At 36.3% G+C, this 19649-nt stretch overlaps 1 protein-coding gene across 1 annotated transcript in view; it reads right to left on the bottom strand.

The window, feature by feature from the left end:
- Positions 1–15879: 15879 nt before the first annotated feature.
- The window catches only part of LOC121410759 (pheromone-regulated protein PRM7-like), a 43017-nt gene continuing 39247 nt past the window's right edge, over positions 15880–19649 (bottom strand). Inside the window, exon 8 of the mRNA XM_041603044.1 lies at positions 15880–16468. Coding sequence (XP_041458978.1) covers positions 16222–16468 — 247 coding nt within the window. The 3' untranslated portion in view covers positions 15880–16221. The remainder of the gene's footprint in view (positions 16469–19649) is intronic.

The following is a 19649-nucleotide window of genomic DNA, read 5'->3' as shown; positions in this document are numbered from 1 at the left end:
CTTAACCACTATATATATATATATATATATATATATATATATATATATATATATATATATATATCTCACCAACAATTTAATGCGAGCGCGATTTTTTTTTAGAATACTGACAGGAAAAGCGTGCCTGTTTAGGACCGTTTGTAGTAACTCATGAGAAGGATACATATCTCACTACACAGATAGTATGAGTGCCGAGAGTGAGCTGAAATTTCTTTATATTCTGACCTGAAAACTTGATATTCTAAGCATTTATGGTAACAAGGATTAAGATTTGTATCTAAAAGAAGAATAGATGCGAGCGCAAAGCGCGAGCTGAAAATTTTGATATTTCGATCTGAAAAATGACACTTTTATTAATGGACGTTTTTGATAAAGAACAAAATATATATCCAAGAAAAGATGATTGCAAATCGAAGCAGGAGTTCTTTTGAGGATTAGAACTGAAAACAGGACATTAACATTCACCTAGTTAATCATGAAAAGTATGGGTTTTTGCTACAGAAATGATGCGAGCGCGAAGCGCAAGCTGAACATTTTTGTATTCCAATCCGAAAAGCGGACATTTTGAGCACGATTTTAAATAAAGAACGAGATGTGTATCTCATTCTCGCTTGCTGAACATTACAATCTTGTTGTTTTTATGCATATCAAGAATTATTGGGGGGGGCAAAATGATATGTTTGCCCCCCAATATTTTCATTGGTGGGGCGATCGCCCCCCCCCTGCCCCCCCAGGATCGACGCCTCTGCAGGTTTCCCTGTGCCGTTGCTGCCTACGCGTCCTCCTGCATCTACGTTCATCAACTTCTTCTTTTTCGAGCTGAACCACAGCCATTACCCTGTTTCTCTGGAGCTCTAACCACCTAGCCCACAACTGTAACTGTTCGATTTCCATCTCTTTCAAGTTTGAGATGAACTGAACCCTGGTAAAAAAATGAGTACTGTACCATCAGCTGACGATAATGTTTGTGCAACCACAGTCAATTCACCACTGATCTTGGATCTCTTTTCGAACAAGTTGATCTGCTTGGGTCTAGATTGTGTAGAGATCGGATGGACGTCCAGCTAGTCTAGTAGGGATCGCGTTGGGATCGTATGTAGATCTGAATGATCGAGAAGAGATCTAAGTAGTGGTCGACTGTACGTCGTGAAGGAGTCGTGAATGGTCGAATATGGGTCGTGAATGGTCAAATAGCGGTCGGGAAGAGCTCGTGTTTAGGCATGTGGTCGGGATTGGTCGGGGAAAAATGGGTGATCGGGCTTGATCGGGCTTGGTTGTGTTGGTTTGATCGGCAGTGGGAACCTAGCATAAGTTAGCGACCTAAAAGTACCGAGACCTCTCTTGCGACTGGGTGCGATAATATATGGGCCATAAGACTGTTGCAAGACCGATCGCAACGGCTTACAACATTGCACTACCGTTTCATTTGCATTTATGCCACCGTTCCACTCGCAATCCCTCGTGCAACACACGCATGTGATCGCACCAGCACAATAAGAGCACATGCGACTTACTCGTGCAATGGGGTTTACTAGTTGCTTTTGTTGTACGACAGCTGTTGCAACTGTGAAAGCCTCTGTGCGATCTTATGAGATGACTAGCGATTGATGCCTGTCGCACGATCAAAAGGTCGCAAATGGTCGTACGTCAATTGTGAAAGGGGCTTAAGACATAATGTTTGAAAATTTTGATGACGCAATTTTATGTGAAATATCTGTAGTTCATGGAATTACTAAATCAGTGACTATCAAGAAAATTTAAAACGGATTTTGCTTAAAAAAACGAAAAAAAGGTGTTCCAAATTGCTGCAAAAACACGATAGATACATGAAATGATCTATGGTTTAGGCCTTAAAATAAATGGCAAGAAGTGTTAAAATGATCATGGTACAAACGAATGATGTCTCCTGTGAATAAAGAAAAGTAACAAGTTTGCCTCGAATATGTGCCAATTAATGCGATCCTCCGCGAATCGATTCCATATTATACAAAAGTTACTTGTTACTCCATTTCATTCTAGGGGTAATTCATTTCTGTGATATTTTTTTGTATTTTCTCCCTTCTGTTGCTGAATTTAGTGGTAATATTTCGAATTGTAATTGAATGAAAAATAATTAATAGAATACTTCATATTATGTTGGGAGTTTCATTGCTGGATTCCAGTGAGAGAGGGGAACTACATGATATGTAGAGGGGCACATGAAGAGAGGGGGTTATCAGAAAGGGATTTATTCAGGAAAATCCCAGAGAGAGAGGGGAGAATGACTGTGTCCAAAAATGAAACTGTTTCTATTGATAAGTAATGGTTATTTAACTAAGCAATTGTATTTTGGTAAAACAATGACTATTGTCAAAGAAATATAGAAATTTCTGTCTCGTTTCTCTCACTTCCATTAATATGCAAAACTGAGTCAATAATTCCATTTCACAAAGTTTACTGGGTAACATGGCACATAAAACGATATTTAGTGAAAGAAACTGTGTGGACAATTATGTTTCAACATCTACGATTCTCACACTGGCACGATATACAGACAGTTGATATTAAGTTTAAAAGAAAGTAATCATCTATACAATGTTCGAGGGTAAGGACTGACAAAGGGGCTTTTAAATTCACCTTTAGAATAGGCCTAACCCGAGCTCCCTATGTATATTTAGAAGAGAATTTTAATGCTGACCGATGCGCCTTACTTACAGTACTATCAATGAACATTCGACATTATTCCATTTCCCTTCCTGATAAAGAAACATAATTGTCATATTAGCTAGAGAGAGAGAGAGAAAATCCAACATAAATCAATTCCCTGCTCAGAATTACATTACTATCACACATTGTTAGTGTGTTACTGGAGCGATTGTGTGTATCAAGAATAAAACATTTTAATTGCTCTTTTATTATTTTACTACTTTCTTTACAATAGATAACTTAATAAATAAAAAATATCGCCATTCGGTGATATAGTACTCAGGGTTTTACCACGAAGAACTTTATTCTTGCCCCATTCTTTTCTTGCTTCATCATTCCTTAAATCTACTATCTACTGTTCTCTCATCTTCTAATAATAATGTCTTTATGACAATTTAATAAATGTCAGTCTCAATGAATCTACCGTTATCAAATGAGACGTACATACGCTACATTTGCGTACCTAAAGGACATGTCGTTTGATCGCAACTCTTTTTTTATGAAGGGCTTGAGGATCTGATATTGGGTATATTGAAAATAAAACAACACAACGTGACTGTATTTTTTTTCGTCATTTCATTTTACATAGCGGAAGAGAAACGCATAACACACCAAAGAAACTTATGATAGCAAAATGTTGATGAATAAAGAAATTGTAGTGTTATTAGCTCATCACAAATATTACCGGTTATCGTTCTATCGTAATATCGAAGACGGAGCTTGAACTTGAGCATGGGATTCAAAACCAAAATTGATTTTGAAAATTTGAGAAAATTGCCTTTCTACATCCTCTTTTATCGTACTTGAGCCACATGCCATCATACCCTGCTGACAACATTCGTTGTTACCCTCCATCATGGTATCGAATGCATCGAAATGGTATACACGTAATGGAAATAATGGTCTTTATGTATGTAGGATCTCCCTCAACGACTGCAATAACCCTTTGTAAATGATGTTACGACCTGATTATGTTTCTGCCATAATTTCATAGCTGCTTGCCTGAAACGGTCGTAATTGCTCAAGGTCAATACGGGGTAAACACATTAAGAAAACCCTGTTAGGCCTATGTTAAAATATTGTATAATATCTAAATATTGAAAAATATCGGACTTTTTTACTGCAAGTAAGTCTACAGGGATCCGAGCTTTTTTTAATGTGGTACAATAATAGGAGAAATAACATCACTGTCTAAAGATCTGAACATTATCAGATCAATCAACGATGTCAATAGGGGGTAACATGACGAAAGGTAAAATGCAGTACATTATTTTATTTAAAAAAAGCTTGTTCAGATATACTACCGTAAAGCAATTTTATTTTGCTATACGTGTAACTTCAGTGCTGAACCCCCCCCCCCACAAAAAAAAAATCGTTTAGTGGGGTCTATATGTTTTGAGTATTGATATATTGTGGGCAGGGCGATTACCTTGCTAAGTTGAATTTGACCAGTTATATTGAATAAAGAAGAGATAATTGGTACGGAGGTTGGTTGTAGTTTTGTTTTAGCCGATAAATTATATACTGAAACGAACTAGAGTTAGAGTTTGTTTCGATTGTTCGATGTGATAAGATTTCGATTTTTGAAATTAATATGAATGAAATGAGAGGTCAGAGGTGCTTATATTTTAGTTGTTGAGAAACATGTTAGTGATTAAAATTCAAATTTATACATTTTAATAGGCATTTGGCTTGTTTATGATTTGTGATTCTCTCTTTGGAATATAGTCACTAAATGATTTTTTACATCGTTTTTTTTAATTCGCTTCACTCACATAGGTTTTGAGTTGCGCAAAAATGAAAGAAGAGACTCAAGCTTCACTGCATGTGTAACACCATTTTCAATAATATTTGTGAGTTAGTCATAAATCACCGATTATTCTCGCTCGGATGGAGGGGGGGGGGGGCCTCTGGGATGCACTGCATATAAGGTAATGAAAAGCAAATACATTTTTTTAAAGGAGGATCTCTTATTAATCTACAATTCTCGTCACCCCCTCCTTCTTGCCTATCCTTACATGGAATCGAAGCCCACGGGATTATAGATTCATGTTGCAATTGAATTTGGCATCTGGGTCTGCAAAACAGAGGTATGGGCGAACTGTGTTTTCGTTACATGAGCACAAGTGCTACTTCAAACATGCCAAATATCCCGAGAGCCGATTTAGAAAAGTTTAGAAAGAGGGAAAGAGCAGCTGCCTACTTAGGCTTCTCAGTTTTGACGTCAAGACGATGGCCATATAGGCCTGTGTACTACGTGGTTCAAATGTATGGATATTTCTTTTCTGAGAATCTCCTAGGTTTATTTCCAATTCGTCAAAATGTCAACTCGTCTACTATCATTCGGTCTACCATCGGTTCGTCCACTATCCACATGGTCAAAGCCGGGGGGTCTAAGTGTCAATTCGTCCACTCACCCTTTCGCTTATATTGTACTAAGTATATTAACTGTGCAAAATGAATGAAATGGATGTTAGACCAACTGGTTGTGATACGAAATGGCCATAGACGAAATGGTAATTAGACTAAGTGATAATTGGACCAAATGGTTGTTAGACGAAATGTTGATGGACGGATGACATTAGACTAAATGAAAATAAACCACGTGGTGAGTGGACGAGTTTGCAATAGACGAATTGGCAATTACCATATCTTATACCTGAGCCACATTTGCTCTACGGCGGCCGTATATAGGGCGCGTCGAAAACAGCCGTTTTAACATTATGTAACAGCTACATATAGGTGATTTGAATAAAAATTAATTGATAAAATGGCCATTTCTACTCGCCGTACGGCGACTGTAGAGTAAATGTGACTGAGGTATTAGAGAGGCATGCATTCAACATATTACTCAACTTCAAACATGATATAATTTACTTTCATGAATTGTATATAATGTTGTCGGACAGACCCCTGGCAAGCTTTCATGGTTTCAAGAACAATAAGGATGAAATTTGAAAATTTTTTTATTTCTATTTTATTAGTGATACCTGAATCCTCTTCCTTTATCACTAAAAACAGTTCTAATCGAGTCCCTTTTCACGTTACTATAATAAAAATTCGGCTCGCGCTTCGCGCTCGCATTGTTTAGTTGAATTCTTATCTTTGTTCATGATTATAAAACAGAATCTTCAGTTCTATATAAGGACATAAAATATCAAAGAATGTTAGCTCGCGCTTCGCGCTCGCATTATATATTAAGACCACATGAGATACCTTATCTTGTTTATAACAATAAAAACTAACATATTCTTAAAACTTCAACCTTAATTAGGACTACCCCCCCTGAAAACCCCCCAAAAAATCAGATTATAGCAGCCAATCGAGAAAAATTTTGATGAAAACATTTTTCGTCCCCCCCCCTCCTATTGGCGAAAGCTGTATCCGCCCCTGTATTAGCCATAATGGAAATATAGTCACATCTTTCAAAAAGGTAATAGCGACCTTTATGAAAATTCGCTTCAATAATTAAATAAAACAAGACTAAGAACGTTCAGTTAGAAAAAATGGATTAGATACAACGATACCGTTTTCTTAGTAAATCTGCAGACTATAAAAAAGTGAAAAGGTTCAAGCATGTGTGTAATGACATGAAAATACAACTGGTAACTTATAGATTTTTTGTTTGTACTCAAGGGCTTACAATATTTCAATAAAACACGAATAGCAAAATCATCGGCCTTCTTCTTCTCCTCCTCCTTCTCCTTCTTCTCCTCCTCCTCCTTTTCCTCCTTCCTCTCCTCCTCCTCCTTCTTTCTCTTCTTCTTCTTCGAGTCCAGGCCTACAAATGCTTTCAATACACGAGTGGGGTGCCTCATACTGATCTGTGAAAGTTGCCCTTATCTCCCCTCTTCTTTCGGCAAAGATAATGCTATTCATTGGATGCTATCATCCAATATAATTATGTTTTATATTTCAAAAAGGTCCAAGAAAGGTAAAGGAGTACAACCTAATGCCTTTCCCACCCACTTCCTTGCCTCTTTCATACCCCTTGATATTCATGCATTTTTCATCATTGGACGAGTTCCCAAGCGTTCAATATACCAATACATCCACTGCGCCACTTCATTATTATTTTGAAGCGCATCTCGACTACCTCAGCTCGGCATCTAGTTTTGTCGAAGAGATCTTGCTTTTATTATTGCTTCTTGTGAATAATGAAAATGAAGTCGGTGTATCGCTCGAGAGGAAAAACAGAAGCACAGACGCCAACAATTTCGACTCGATTCATTTTGTTTTCCTTCTTCCGAACAAGGTCATTTTACATTCATTCACAAACTCATGCGCCTCGATCCAGTGGAGGAACGCCGATGAGAGAAATCTTCTCTTGACTGACATTTTTTCTTTCCACTTTTGAATACTATTTTTATTCATTTTTGTGCCTTCAGAAGGTTTTGAAAAATAGAAGTCAATTGACATGTAACTTTTATTTGGTATGGTATTCATGCAAGGAATTTGCAGTTGCAAATTCGTACCATTCTTCGACCAAATGCAAATACTACTGACTCTGATACAAGAATACCATATTTTTATGCACTTGTTAGTTGATTTTAGGCCCACCCCACAAGTCTATGCATCCTTTTATGCCATGAACCTAATTTTGCTTGACCTTGAGGCACTAGCGCTGACGTACTGTTTTTTAAATATTAGCTGGGGAAATAGCATTAATTAATAATAGGACACAAATATGAAACAAAATTAATAATCAAAACGTACCGTGATCCGTTATCCAATATAGAGTTGTAAAAACATTCGTCCCCGTCGGCCTCCAGTGAAGAAACAAACTCCTTTTCTCATTTGATACTCGTCAAGGGGCACCTCATGGTAAAGAAGATTCACAGCTCTTTTCAGACATCAACATGAGCGGCCAGAAAAGATCGAGGGTAGTCCATCAAACATTATATCCAATTTGACCGTCAAATTGCACATGTAAACTTGAGCGAAGCTCGACCTGCCAATGACAGATCTAAACATTGCATTCGTGCGCTGCAAAATTTCCCCCCTCTCTCTCTCTCTGCGGCCGCATTTGTTCGCCACATGTGTCAACGAAAATCTCTACGTAAATTGATGACTGTTTAAAAGAGAAAATTGAAAATGGGCATGCCTCAAAACTCATTTGCGAATCAGCGGCGCGTGTGTGGATTTCGCGTCGTTGCTCATCCTTTTCTATTCAATTCCACCCGCGAAATCTCGTGGCGTATATGAGGGTGTGCGTGGTATTAAGGGTGAGTGAGCGTAATTGCGTGCGTGAAATACGACGAAGAGGGGATGGAACAGTTGGCTCAACAAAACTGAATTGTATTATGTAGAACATGACTTGTAAAATGTCACGATGAATGCAAAAGTATGCGCGTAGACGTGATAATCGCTTCTGGGTCCACTACCTGGCTCGTTAAATTCAGCAGTTCTCTAAACGGGGCCATTGCGTTATCCTCAAAGAGAAGAATGTCCTTTTGTTACAAAAGAATCAAGGTTCTTTTTTCATTAAAATGAGCTTATTGACCATGGGATGGTAAAGAAGTTTGGTGTTTAAAATCGGGCTAAACACTTTTTGTAGGTTGTGATTCTAGGTGAAGTTTTCCAAAATATGTTTTCAGCGATTCATGTTGGGATGTCTCACTGTGATAATTTTACCAGATTAAAAAGAAAGAATAGACTGTATAGTATTCGTCAATGTCCATTTACAGTTGGATCCATGGCAAAATATCTGGATTCGAAAAATAATCATTAATTCAATGACCAGAATGTACACTCCATACTTTTTCACAGCACCCAAATGCTTGCTAGAGGCTCTAATAATGTGTGCACCTGGATTAAAATCACGAAGAATAAGCCAGTTCGTAGTTCCTTTCTGCGCATGATCAGAGGAAGGTCATTTGTACTAAAATGACATGGTGGTTTAAAATCTAATGAGATAAGCACCAACTTAGATGTCTTGATTATTCATTTATTCTTTTGAATTGTGTTTTTCATTTACATCCAAAAACAACAACAATGCGTCCACGAACGTACAGTTTGCCAAGTACTTTGTGCAACATGCTATGATGTGCATGTAAAGTAGGAATGCAACAAATACTTTCATAAAAGTGTTCATTGGTGTGCGATTCTGGTCACCTGGTCTATTCAATTTATTCATTCTGCTATGTAAGGCATGCTTACGTAATATCTTGCTTTGAAATCTGCCTATCATAATGAAAGAAATGAAAGGTCATTTGACCAAAATTGTTCATGAAGTAACTACGAACTGGTCTATTGAAATGAAAACATTGTTACTATAGATTCCGAGGAAGCAAACATGTATAATTTTGAACCCTATGACTGTTCGTCAAAGGGAATACTATCCCTCGTATCAGCTGACCTATAAAGATCAATGAAAGTCTTGACATATCAAATAATAGATATTGATTGATTAATGAATAAAACATGGTGGGCAAATTATAAAATCAATTACTTGAAAGTCATACTGAAAATACATAAATAAAAACGGACAAATCAATGAAAGAAATTGAGGAATGAACAAATAAGTTTATTGAAAATTACTGGGTTTATACAGCTTCTTTTCAATTAAGGATTTAATTACGGAGAGCTTTATCTGAGCTACATTCGGAATTTAGTGTAATTCATTGACCCTACTTGAGATATATTCTAATCCTCTATGGTGAAGTTTGACTTAAGCACTGGACTTCTCCATTTAAAGAATATTAATATAGCGCCATCTTCGTTAAAGCAGTAATTGCAAATATTTAGACATGAAAATATCATACTAAGCAGTGTTCTAAATCATCATAATACATGTATTGATATATGTGACTATGCTATCATCCTTATTAACATAAAAGCGAATTCAATATCTAGTCGTAATAAAGTCACGGCAATTGTAAGGCTACGATTTAAAACCAATTTGGCCTTTTACGCCAAAATATAGTTTCGTACTCATCCAAAACTGTTATAATAGCCATGTTAATATTCTTAAAGCTAATTTGAACCTCAAATAAAAAGATATTTTTCATTCATATTTTCAGAAAGTGAGGTAAATGTGATTTGTTCTTAAATCGGATAGTCGACCAGTCGTAAGGTGAGCGATGACCCTAATAGGATTCTGTTGGCTCCGATAGGTAGGAATTTTTGCAATCACCACGCAGACACTTTCTATAATACTGATAATCTTTTATCAAACATGACAAAAGACCTGCAATAACATGACAGCCTTTGTCGACAAACGACATATTTGCGATTTTGGTCTGATCTGAATCTTTGGACGACCTGGTGCCGATTTCACTAAAGGGTCTTTGCAAGAACCGTCTTCCGTGTCGCCCATTTGTTATTATGATGCGAACGCATTTTAAGTAGATTACCTGCAAACATATTTTATTCATCCGTTAAAGTAAACATAATCTTTGTTGATAAAATTATGTGATATTTCAGGAAATCGTATAAAAATTGATTTATATGCTAGCTAACAAATTTTATTTGTTTATCATACATTTCAGAAAATAATCTCCCGCATACAACGCATCATAAAAGACGGGCGACACGATAGATGATCCTTGGAAAGACTCTTTCGTGCAATCGGCCCCTGCTGTCCCGGTCTACCAGTTTTCGACAAAATTTCTCAGTTAGCTGTCCATTGTGATTGACTTGCATTTTTAGAGGAATTGGTATGTTGTAAAAAACGTTTTGCGTCGTGATTGTAAAATACTCGGCGACGATTTAGCGATAAAGCTGAATTGTAACAAGGTCAACTTAACATATCTCACTTCAATTTTTGGTGTTTTGGGAAAATGAAGAAAATATACTGGATTAAAATCAGTGAGTTTGAATTAATTAAAATACATGTCGGCTTTAATGGAAGCTTGAGTGTTTTGTTTTCTAATTATCAAGAATTGTCTCAATAAATGTTATCAATACTCCTCATCTCATGCTATGTCTTAGAACTACCTATAAATCTAATTGTGTCGCGCTGCAAACAATTGATATCGAGAGGAATTGATATAATAAATCAAGAATTTTGGACGAAAGGAAGCAGCGCCATCTATATTTTCAACCGTCTGAACGTATTCGGGAAGAATTAATATACCGTAGGGGAAAAAACCTTTCTCTTTTTCTTCTTCTTTTTCTTATTCTCTCACTTTTCTTCTTCTCCTCCCTCCCTCCTCTTGTACGATTACAAGGACTTCAAATTACTTCTGCCCCATCGCCATTTACAATATTTTGGACGGTATATGGATATTACCAAACGTGATCTTGAAGTCATTATGGGCGATTTTTTTTTCTTGGTGAGAAAATACCATGATGATTTATGACTATTTATTCGGTTTATTCTTCGAGCGTTGCAAATGCACATACACGATTCTTACATCTGTGATGCTCGATGCTCTATAAGAGTCCAAAGTGCAAAGATAATGCAAATCATTACAAACCTGAATGTTTATATTGAAGGTGTTTCCGCTTTCATATAAAACATGAGGTAATGAGTTGGGGCTTAATCATATACCAGCACGTATACATGATATCAGGGGTGATGCCAAGACGACTGTTTGATTAAGGGAAAGACAAGACGAACTATTTTTTTTTTGTTTCTCAATACAATTAAAGGGGTAATATATTTTCACGCTACTTACATATTAATTTCATGCTCTTCTTTCTCCTCTCTTCCTCCTATTACCCTCTTTGTTTTGCTCCTTTCATTTTCCCTTAAAAAACAATAATTATATATGCCCCCTATGGCGCCGCCACTACATAGAACACAGTACACACACACACACCCATGCACACCAGGATCCCGTAACAAGGTTAGCAATTAATCGTACGCGTGGTTTTTACGATTGATTGTACATTGTAGTCAATGGAATCAATCGTAGAAAATGTTCTACGACATTGCTAAGCTTTGTGTTACGGGTCCCAGGGGGGCTGTTTTATAAAGATGTTCGTAAGGAGCGACTTGAAGAACGACTGGTGAACATTTCTTACGCGCTAAACCATCGCCAATGAATATACCATTACCATTTACCACAAGAAAGGATCACCAGTCGTTTTTAAAGTGACTCTTAACTTACGAACAGCTTTATGAAACACCCACCAGGGCCCATCTTACAAATAGTTGCGATTGATGCGATCAATCACAACTATGGAAAGCCAGCAAAGTACACATGTAAAATGCATGTTTGTTAAAAAAAATCTCGATATGAATGTATATCCATAAATTCATTGATTTCTTGACAATTTGGCGTAATATCATTTGTATACAAGGGACATTTTACAAATTTCCTGTGTAAAAAAATCATGACACTGATGGATTTTCATAGAAGTACGATTGATTGGATCAATCGTAAACTCTTTGCAAGACGGGCCGCTGTTGTCACTTCGATGGTCGGCGCAAACCAGCAAAATCTGCTGGGTTCCTGACCGTGCTAAAAAGTCAGTAAACCCCACCAGATATTGAACATATTTCAAGTTGTTAAGTTCTGCCAGGTTTTATATATTTAATTGTGAATTCAGGTGATAAAACATTACATTCAATGAACAATATTTCTCTTGGCTCGCCGAATATTGTAGCGTTGTTGTCTCCATTCATCACTCAGCATGAAGTAGTCCATTTTCTGGTGGGGTTCACTAACTTTTTAGAACCACTGTACATCACACAATGTAGACTAATCAAAGCAATTTTAAATAAAAATGTTAAAAGATTAAATATACACTAGATTTTTATCAAAATTTGCAAAGTGTGCGTCGAAGAAGAAACCAGAGGTGAGCCCTATTTATTTTTCATCAACATGCAACCAATTTCATACTGACGATATTCAACAATACAAAGGGACACTAAGTTTCTATTTTGAAAAAAACTAGTAGTTAATTTTAAAAATAGATTTCATTCAACAAAATGACAAGATAATTTCCTCTTTTTCAAGATGCTTTCATTTTGATTTTTTTAATACTCTATATATCTATTTGAATTTGATGAGATTGATTTTGAGATTGTTCAACATCCTCACCGATCTTAATCTTGATCATAGTTTTATTTCAATTAAAAAAAATCCTTATCTCTCATTCATTAAGTGATATAATTCCTACAGTTATATTTTATACAAACAAAATGGGTAAGTCTGTTGATTCGTGCACAGCAAAACTGTGGTGTTAACCGGTGTACATAGAGGACCACAACAGTTATTTTACACCGGTGTTAGTTTTACACCTATAGGTGTTATTACAACACATATGGTTGTTACAATTACACTCTTTGGTGTTATGTTCAATCGCTAGGGTGTTATTTTAACACCCCAGGGTGTGGTACTCTACTAACACCAATTGGTGTCAGTTTTAACACCACAGTTTTTACAGTGTGTTGGTAAGAATAAGTGAGCATTGCTAAAATGAGGATAAATTAAAGATAGAAGTACAGGCCACAACAAAGTATGACAAAAGTAAATAATCGATTCATTTCTCATACACGGTTTTAATTTTACAATGAATGCTAAAATATACATGTATAAAGAATATACAGAATATAGTATGTACATTGATTAAAATGTGATTGCAACATTATAGGTGGAAGAAAAAAAAAACAGTAAGTGTAAATGCGTTGACTTGATATATAGAATAAAACAAGCATAATAGTGACAATTTAAACAAAATTGGCTGCAAAGAATTCATAACCGTTCAAAGTCTGGCTTAATTTCACAAATCATTGGTATACAAATGAAATAACACATGTCACACACCCATATTTTTAAAATAATATTCCACATATTAGCATCAAATTAATGTTATTATGTGGAATATGATTGTTTTATGTTTCTTTCTTATTTCATAAAAGTAAAACGGCAGTTCCACATTTACAAGGTGGAGTATAATCTAGTGTTGTGTTTGCTTCATGTTCGTCTATTTATTGAAATCAACTTTTAATGGGATGGACTTTGCTCTTGATAAGAGATTTCAGGACCCCAAAGAAGATTACATTTACAAAAACCTAACCTTTGGTTAAGATTTTGATGTTGATTCTCCCCCAACTTGGTCTAAGTTCATTGACCCTAAATAACCTTTGACCTTGATCATGTGACCTGAAACTCGGGACGGACGTTCAGAATACTTGATCACCCTTATATCCAAGTTTTATGAACTAGATCTATATTCTTTTAAGTTATAATGACATTTCCAAAAATTAACCTTAGGTTAAGATTTCGATGTTAATTCCCCCAACATGGTCTAAGTTCATTGACCCTAAATAACCTTTGACCTTCATCAAGTGACCTAAAACTCGGGACGGATGTTTAGGAATACTTGATCACCCTTATATCCAACTTTCACGAACTAGATCTATATTCTTTCAAGTTATGATGACATTTCAAAAACTTAACCTTAGGTAAAGGTTTGATGTAGCTTTTTCAGACGGCGCGCCGCCGTCTGAAAAAGCGGCGCCTCTCGTTTCGCTCTTATATGCAGGCGAGACAAAAATGAAAAAATAAGTAACAATTTACGACCAGTTGAAGTATCTGGGATAAACAAAAAGAATATACAAATCTAGTAATCATTTTCCGTTGAAAATATATAAACACATGAGACCAGTGCAGCTCGTGATATGTATACGGAAACGGGTAAATAAATACTATTCCGGATTAACATAACATAAATTTGAGAGTTAGATATCCATTATTGTAATAAATTTCATGTAAAATTAAGACTGAAGGCTAGAACATAATCTAAATTTCGAAATAAAATAATTCGATATACACATGAAAAGCACAAGAATCAAAATCAAATACGCATTGGTAATTTAGGCACTACTGAATTCCATGCATTGCATTTTCCGTAATTTAGAATGAGTGTTCATAATATTCATTCAGTTATATTATCAATGAATTATTTTTCATCAAAAACAAATTACCCATACGCCATTTCTCCGATTAGATATTTCAAATCATAATTTGAACAATACAACTTATGAAAGGAATCGTCTGTCAAACAGATTTACCACAATGTAATTCGAACAATTTTCAGCCGTTTATCTTTAATCTCATGCACTCTTGAAATATATGTCAAAATACTGTCCACACAACAATCGGTTAAAAAATAATCTAACCAAAGCACACATTATTGGTTTAAGACTACCCAGAATTTGATAAAGTTTTAATCAATTATTGTTGTGTGGACAGTATGTCGCCCAACATTTTAAGGGTGTGACAATATAATCATCTCTTTATTTATTTTTTTTTAACATAATGCGTCCTCCTTAAAGTTTCCATTATCTTTATCTTTCGGAATAAAGCGGTGTTTTACTTCTCGAGAACAATTTTGAAGTGTGGTATTGTGCTTTGACTTGGTCCAGGAATAGGAGCTCTGAAGTCAATGGCCTTGAGCCCTTGGGTTTGGCCTCGGGATAAGAAAGTAAGAAAAGGTCAATATACACATATACACATATAATCATTTGTAGTGTTGTGATCCTCGAGTATAATGTGGCCTTGAATGCCTAATCCTTATACATTGGTCACATTTGATCTACAGCGGCCGTACGGCGAGTCGACAACAGCCGTTTTATTAATTTCAATTCAAACCACCTAAGGAGTTGGTACAAAAGATGTTGAAACGGCTGTGTCGACTCACCGTACGGCCGCCGTAGAGCAAATGTGACCATGGTATAAGGCTAGTCTCGACCTTGTCTTTTTGACCATGCTGGCCTTGTGCAAAATTCTGGAATAAAGGTATAGACTTAGACATTTCCCCGTGCAGGATGTAAGAGGGTATACAAGGTAAGAGGCAGTCTTGTTCAATCTTTAATTTTACTCGCATAGTTCACAAATTTTCTGCGCAGTTCTGTTTTAAGATATAGAATTGTCACTATCATCCATGCAAGCTGCAGCGTTTAAAATCTCTCTGCCTTTTACGCATTTCCATCTACGTATTTTCTTTCCTTCGTCAACAGTGTCATAATTAATGCAATCTGTAACATAAATGTAACTTGCCGTGACCATGCAAAAGACCATTAAGGCACTGTTTGAAGGCATGGTAATATTTACAGTTGCTTTTGTTTTGGGTCAAGATACAATTTGCATTGGACGATCATAAGAAACAAGTCCTGGACCAAATACTCATCGGTGGGCTTAAACATGGATTGCACAAGAATACATGTTTAATGTCTAAAACAGAACAAATCCCTATAATTTAATTCATATATATATATATATATATATATATATATATATATATATATATATATATATATATTAGACATTTACACAATGCATTTCTATTTTTATCAATTTATTTGTAGCAAGGTATCATTTCCCGCTAAGATCAATGGAATGGCAAGATTAAGAAATTTCATAAAAACAATGTATACAAAATATCCAATACAATTCAACTGATGGGGTGCATGAGTAAACATAGAATGACCATGTCAACATTATCTTGCTCTCTTTTTCTCTCACCCTCTCCACACTGCTCTAAATTTTCATGCACATAATTATCGTCACGTTCTTGGCGTCAACAAACAGGATACAATAATGCTGATTTCACGTCCATACATCGTTCGTATGCAATCAATCAGAGTTCGGTCATCTGAACAACTGGTGCTGGTTTCTCTTCCTTTTTAGGATCATCTTCCGTAAGTCCTTTGTTTTCAATTCCATTATTGGTCTCATCTTTACTAGAAAATGCTTCCTTCTCTACTGAATACGTGTTACCACCTGTATCTGGTTCATCGTTCCCGATCAGACCGTAGGTCGAATTTTGAGTCTCGAGCGGCTGTGGCCCTCCGTTTTCATTCTGTTTTTCATTGTCTCTTCTATTTCTATATAAACAAAATAAAAACGTGGATATTGAATGTTTATCATTATCATTATTATTATCATTAGAATCTACATATACCACGTTTTTCCAAAAGCGCTTACAACAAAAAAAATATCTTAATCTAACTAATTTGTCTTGATTATTGGAGTGAAAGAGCAACATCGAAACTAAAGTGAAAAATTGAAACATTTCTTCATTCTTGCATGACGAGGAAGGTGTTTTATAAGCATTTTTTTTGGTGCTATCAGACTTTCAGTTTGGCGATAAGATGGAATAGAAAACACATATTTATCGATTAATAGGTTTTTAAAAAGTGAGTAAAAAAAATATCCAATCAGTTTAAAGTAACCTTATCTCAAGTATGAACATTTAATAATTGATTAAAGGGGAATCCTACCCAAATAAAAACTTGTTTTTATAAGGAAAAGAAAAATCAGACAAGTTGATAGGTGAAAGTTTGAACAATATTGGACAAACAAAAAGAAAGATATGAATTTTTAAAAGTTGTAAATATTGGTAATCACTATACCCATGGAGATTTCAAATTGGCCGCATATGGGATGTCATAGTGATGTAAGGCAAGGACTACTCTTCCATGTACTCCAATACATATTATGGCTAAAATATCATTTTTCCCAAAAGTTTGATTTCAAATTATATTTTTCTTTCATGAGGACATAAAACAATATACTACATGGGTTATATTTAGATTACTGCCCCAGAGGAATGGGTACTTAGGAGAAAACCACAAATCCCTGATAATAAAGTACATGGCCAATGGGAAAGTTGTCCTTGCCCCTTGTCATAATTTACTTACCCAGTTGCCAATTTGAAATTGACATAGTATTAGTGATCTCAATTTTAAAGCAGCTATAACTTTCTTATTGCTTGTCCAATTTCTTTCAAACTTTCACCATTCTGTTTAATTTATTTTTCTCCTTCCCAACACAACATTTTATGGCCAAGGCTGGATTCCCCTTTAAATGGTATGTCCTGATAGAGATATTATCTCTGCATATTTTGCCGCCATGACAAAGGGCGTAAAGTCTCATTTGCACCAATTTGCTGGGTGAAGAATGACCCAAAGTATAAAAAAAGAAAACTAATAAGCCAGTTCGTAGTTCCTTTCTGCGCATGATAAAAAGATTCTACGCATGATCAGAAGAAGGTCATTTGTACTAAAGTGACATGGTGCTTTAAAATCTAATGAGATAAGCACCAACTTTGATGTCTTGATTATTCATATATTCTTTTGAATTGTCGTTTTCATTTACATCCACAAAAACAACAATGCTTCCACGAACGACTGGTATTTCACAGTTTGTCACATAGGCGGATCCAGCTTTTGGCGAAAGGGGGGGGGGCGCACTGCCGAGCGGCGCACATATTTTTGCACTTCTCCGGCGCCATAAAAGAAAATGTTGAAAAAGAAAAAGGGGTAATGCCTGACCCTGTCAAAACACGCACACGCACACACACATGCATATATATATATATATATATATATATATATATATATATATATATATATATATATATATATATATATTATATATATATGACTCATGAGATAGAGACACATATTTCACCGACAAATTAATGCGAGCGCGAAGCGCGAGCTGAAATTTTTAAAGTATACTGACCTGAAAACAGGAAAAAGGTGCCTGTTTAGGACTGTTTGTAGTAACTCATGAGGAGGATACAAATCTCACTACACAGATAATGCGAGTGCCGAGGGCGAGCTGAAATTTACTTATATTCTGACCAGAAAGCTTGATATTCTAAGCATTCTTGGTACCAATGATTAAGATGGGTATCTAAAAAAAAATGCGAGAGCGAAGCGCGAGCTTAAAATTTTGATATTTCGATCTGAAAACATTACAGTTTAATGTACGTTTTAATAAAGAACAAGATTATATCCAACAAAAGATTACTGCAAATCGAAGCGGGAGTTCTTTTGAGGTTCAGAACTAAAAACGGGACATTCTATTCACCTATTTAATCATGAAAAGTATGGGGTTTTGCTACAGAAATGATGCGAGCGCGAAGCGCGAGCTGAAAATTTTTATGTTCAAATCTGAAGAGCGGATAATTTGAGCACGATTTTTAATAAAGAACGAGTTGTGTAGCTCAATCTCGTTTGCTAATTTCTGTGTAACATTACCATCTTATTGTTTTGGCACATGCGGAATTATTGGGGGAGGGCAAAACGATCATTCTTGACCGCGGCGCCGATCTAGATTTGGTTAGCAATAGGCCCTTCATTATTCTACCGGCGCTTATTTGTTGAAATCAGGGGACGCTGATCATTCTTGACCGGCGCCGATTTAAATTTCGGTGGCGCCGGTTAAGACAAAGGCAGCGCCGATTTGTCTTGACCGGCGCCGATTTAAACAAGTAGTACTGATTATTTTTAACGACGTTACGAAATATTCAGGCAGCGGCAATCCATAATCGACTGGCGCAGATCTAGAACCAGGAGGCGCCGATTATTCTTGACTGGCGCGATTTTAACCAGGTGGTGCTGATTATTCTTGACCATGCAGCCCCGATTTAGATATAGGTGGCACTGATTATCCTTGATCAGCGCCGGTTAAGAATTCAGGCAGCGCCGATTTTTCTTTACCGGCGCCGATTTATAACCAGATGACGCCGATTGTTCTTGTCCAGCGTCGATTTAGATTAAGGTGGCGCTAATCATCCTTGATCGGCGCCGGTTAAGACTCTGGCAGTGCCGATTTTTCTCGACTGGCGCCGATATATAACTAAATAGCGCTGATTATTCTTGTCCGGCGCCGATTTAGATTAAGGTGACGCTGATTATTCTTGATTGGCGCCAGTTATATGCAGGCAGCGCACTGCTACCGGCGAAGTTGTTGTGAAAAGGGTAGTTAAAAGAAACAATAAGGAAGATGATTATGATTACGCTTTGCTGGGGATAGTCTTTCCTTTACTGTTGATAATGTTATATCAGTGTATAATTTTTTTAAGCAGCGCCTTTTTCCTTTCTTTCCTTTATTTTTAATTTTTCAAGCGGCGCCTTTTCTTTCTTTTACTTTTTTTTAAACTTTTTTATTTTGAGCGGAGCCTTCGGCGCCGCTCAAATATTAGGGGGGGGGGGGGGCGCGCACCCTGCGCACCCCCCCTGGATCCGCCGATGTGTCAAGTACATTGTGCAACAT

The sequence above is a fragment of the Lytechinus variegatus genome, chromosome 3, assembly GCF_018143015.1.
Source record: "Lytechinus variegatus isolate NC3 chromosome 3, Lvar_3.0, whole genome shotgun sequence".
Classification (NCBI taxonomy): Eukaryota; Metazoa; Echinodermata; class Echinoidea; order Temnopleuroida; family Toxopneustidae; genus Lytechinus; species Lytechinus variegatus.
Note: the sequence above shows the minus strand (reverse complement) of the source record. Positions and strands in the feature narration are given on the sequence as shown.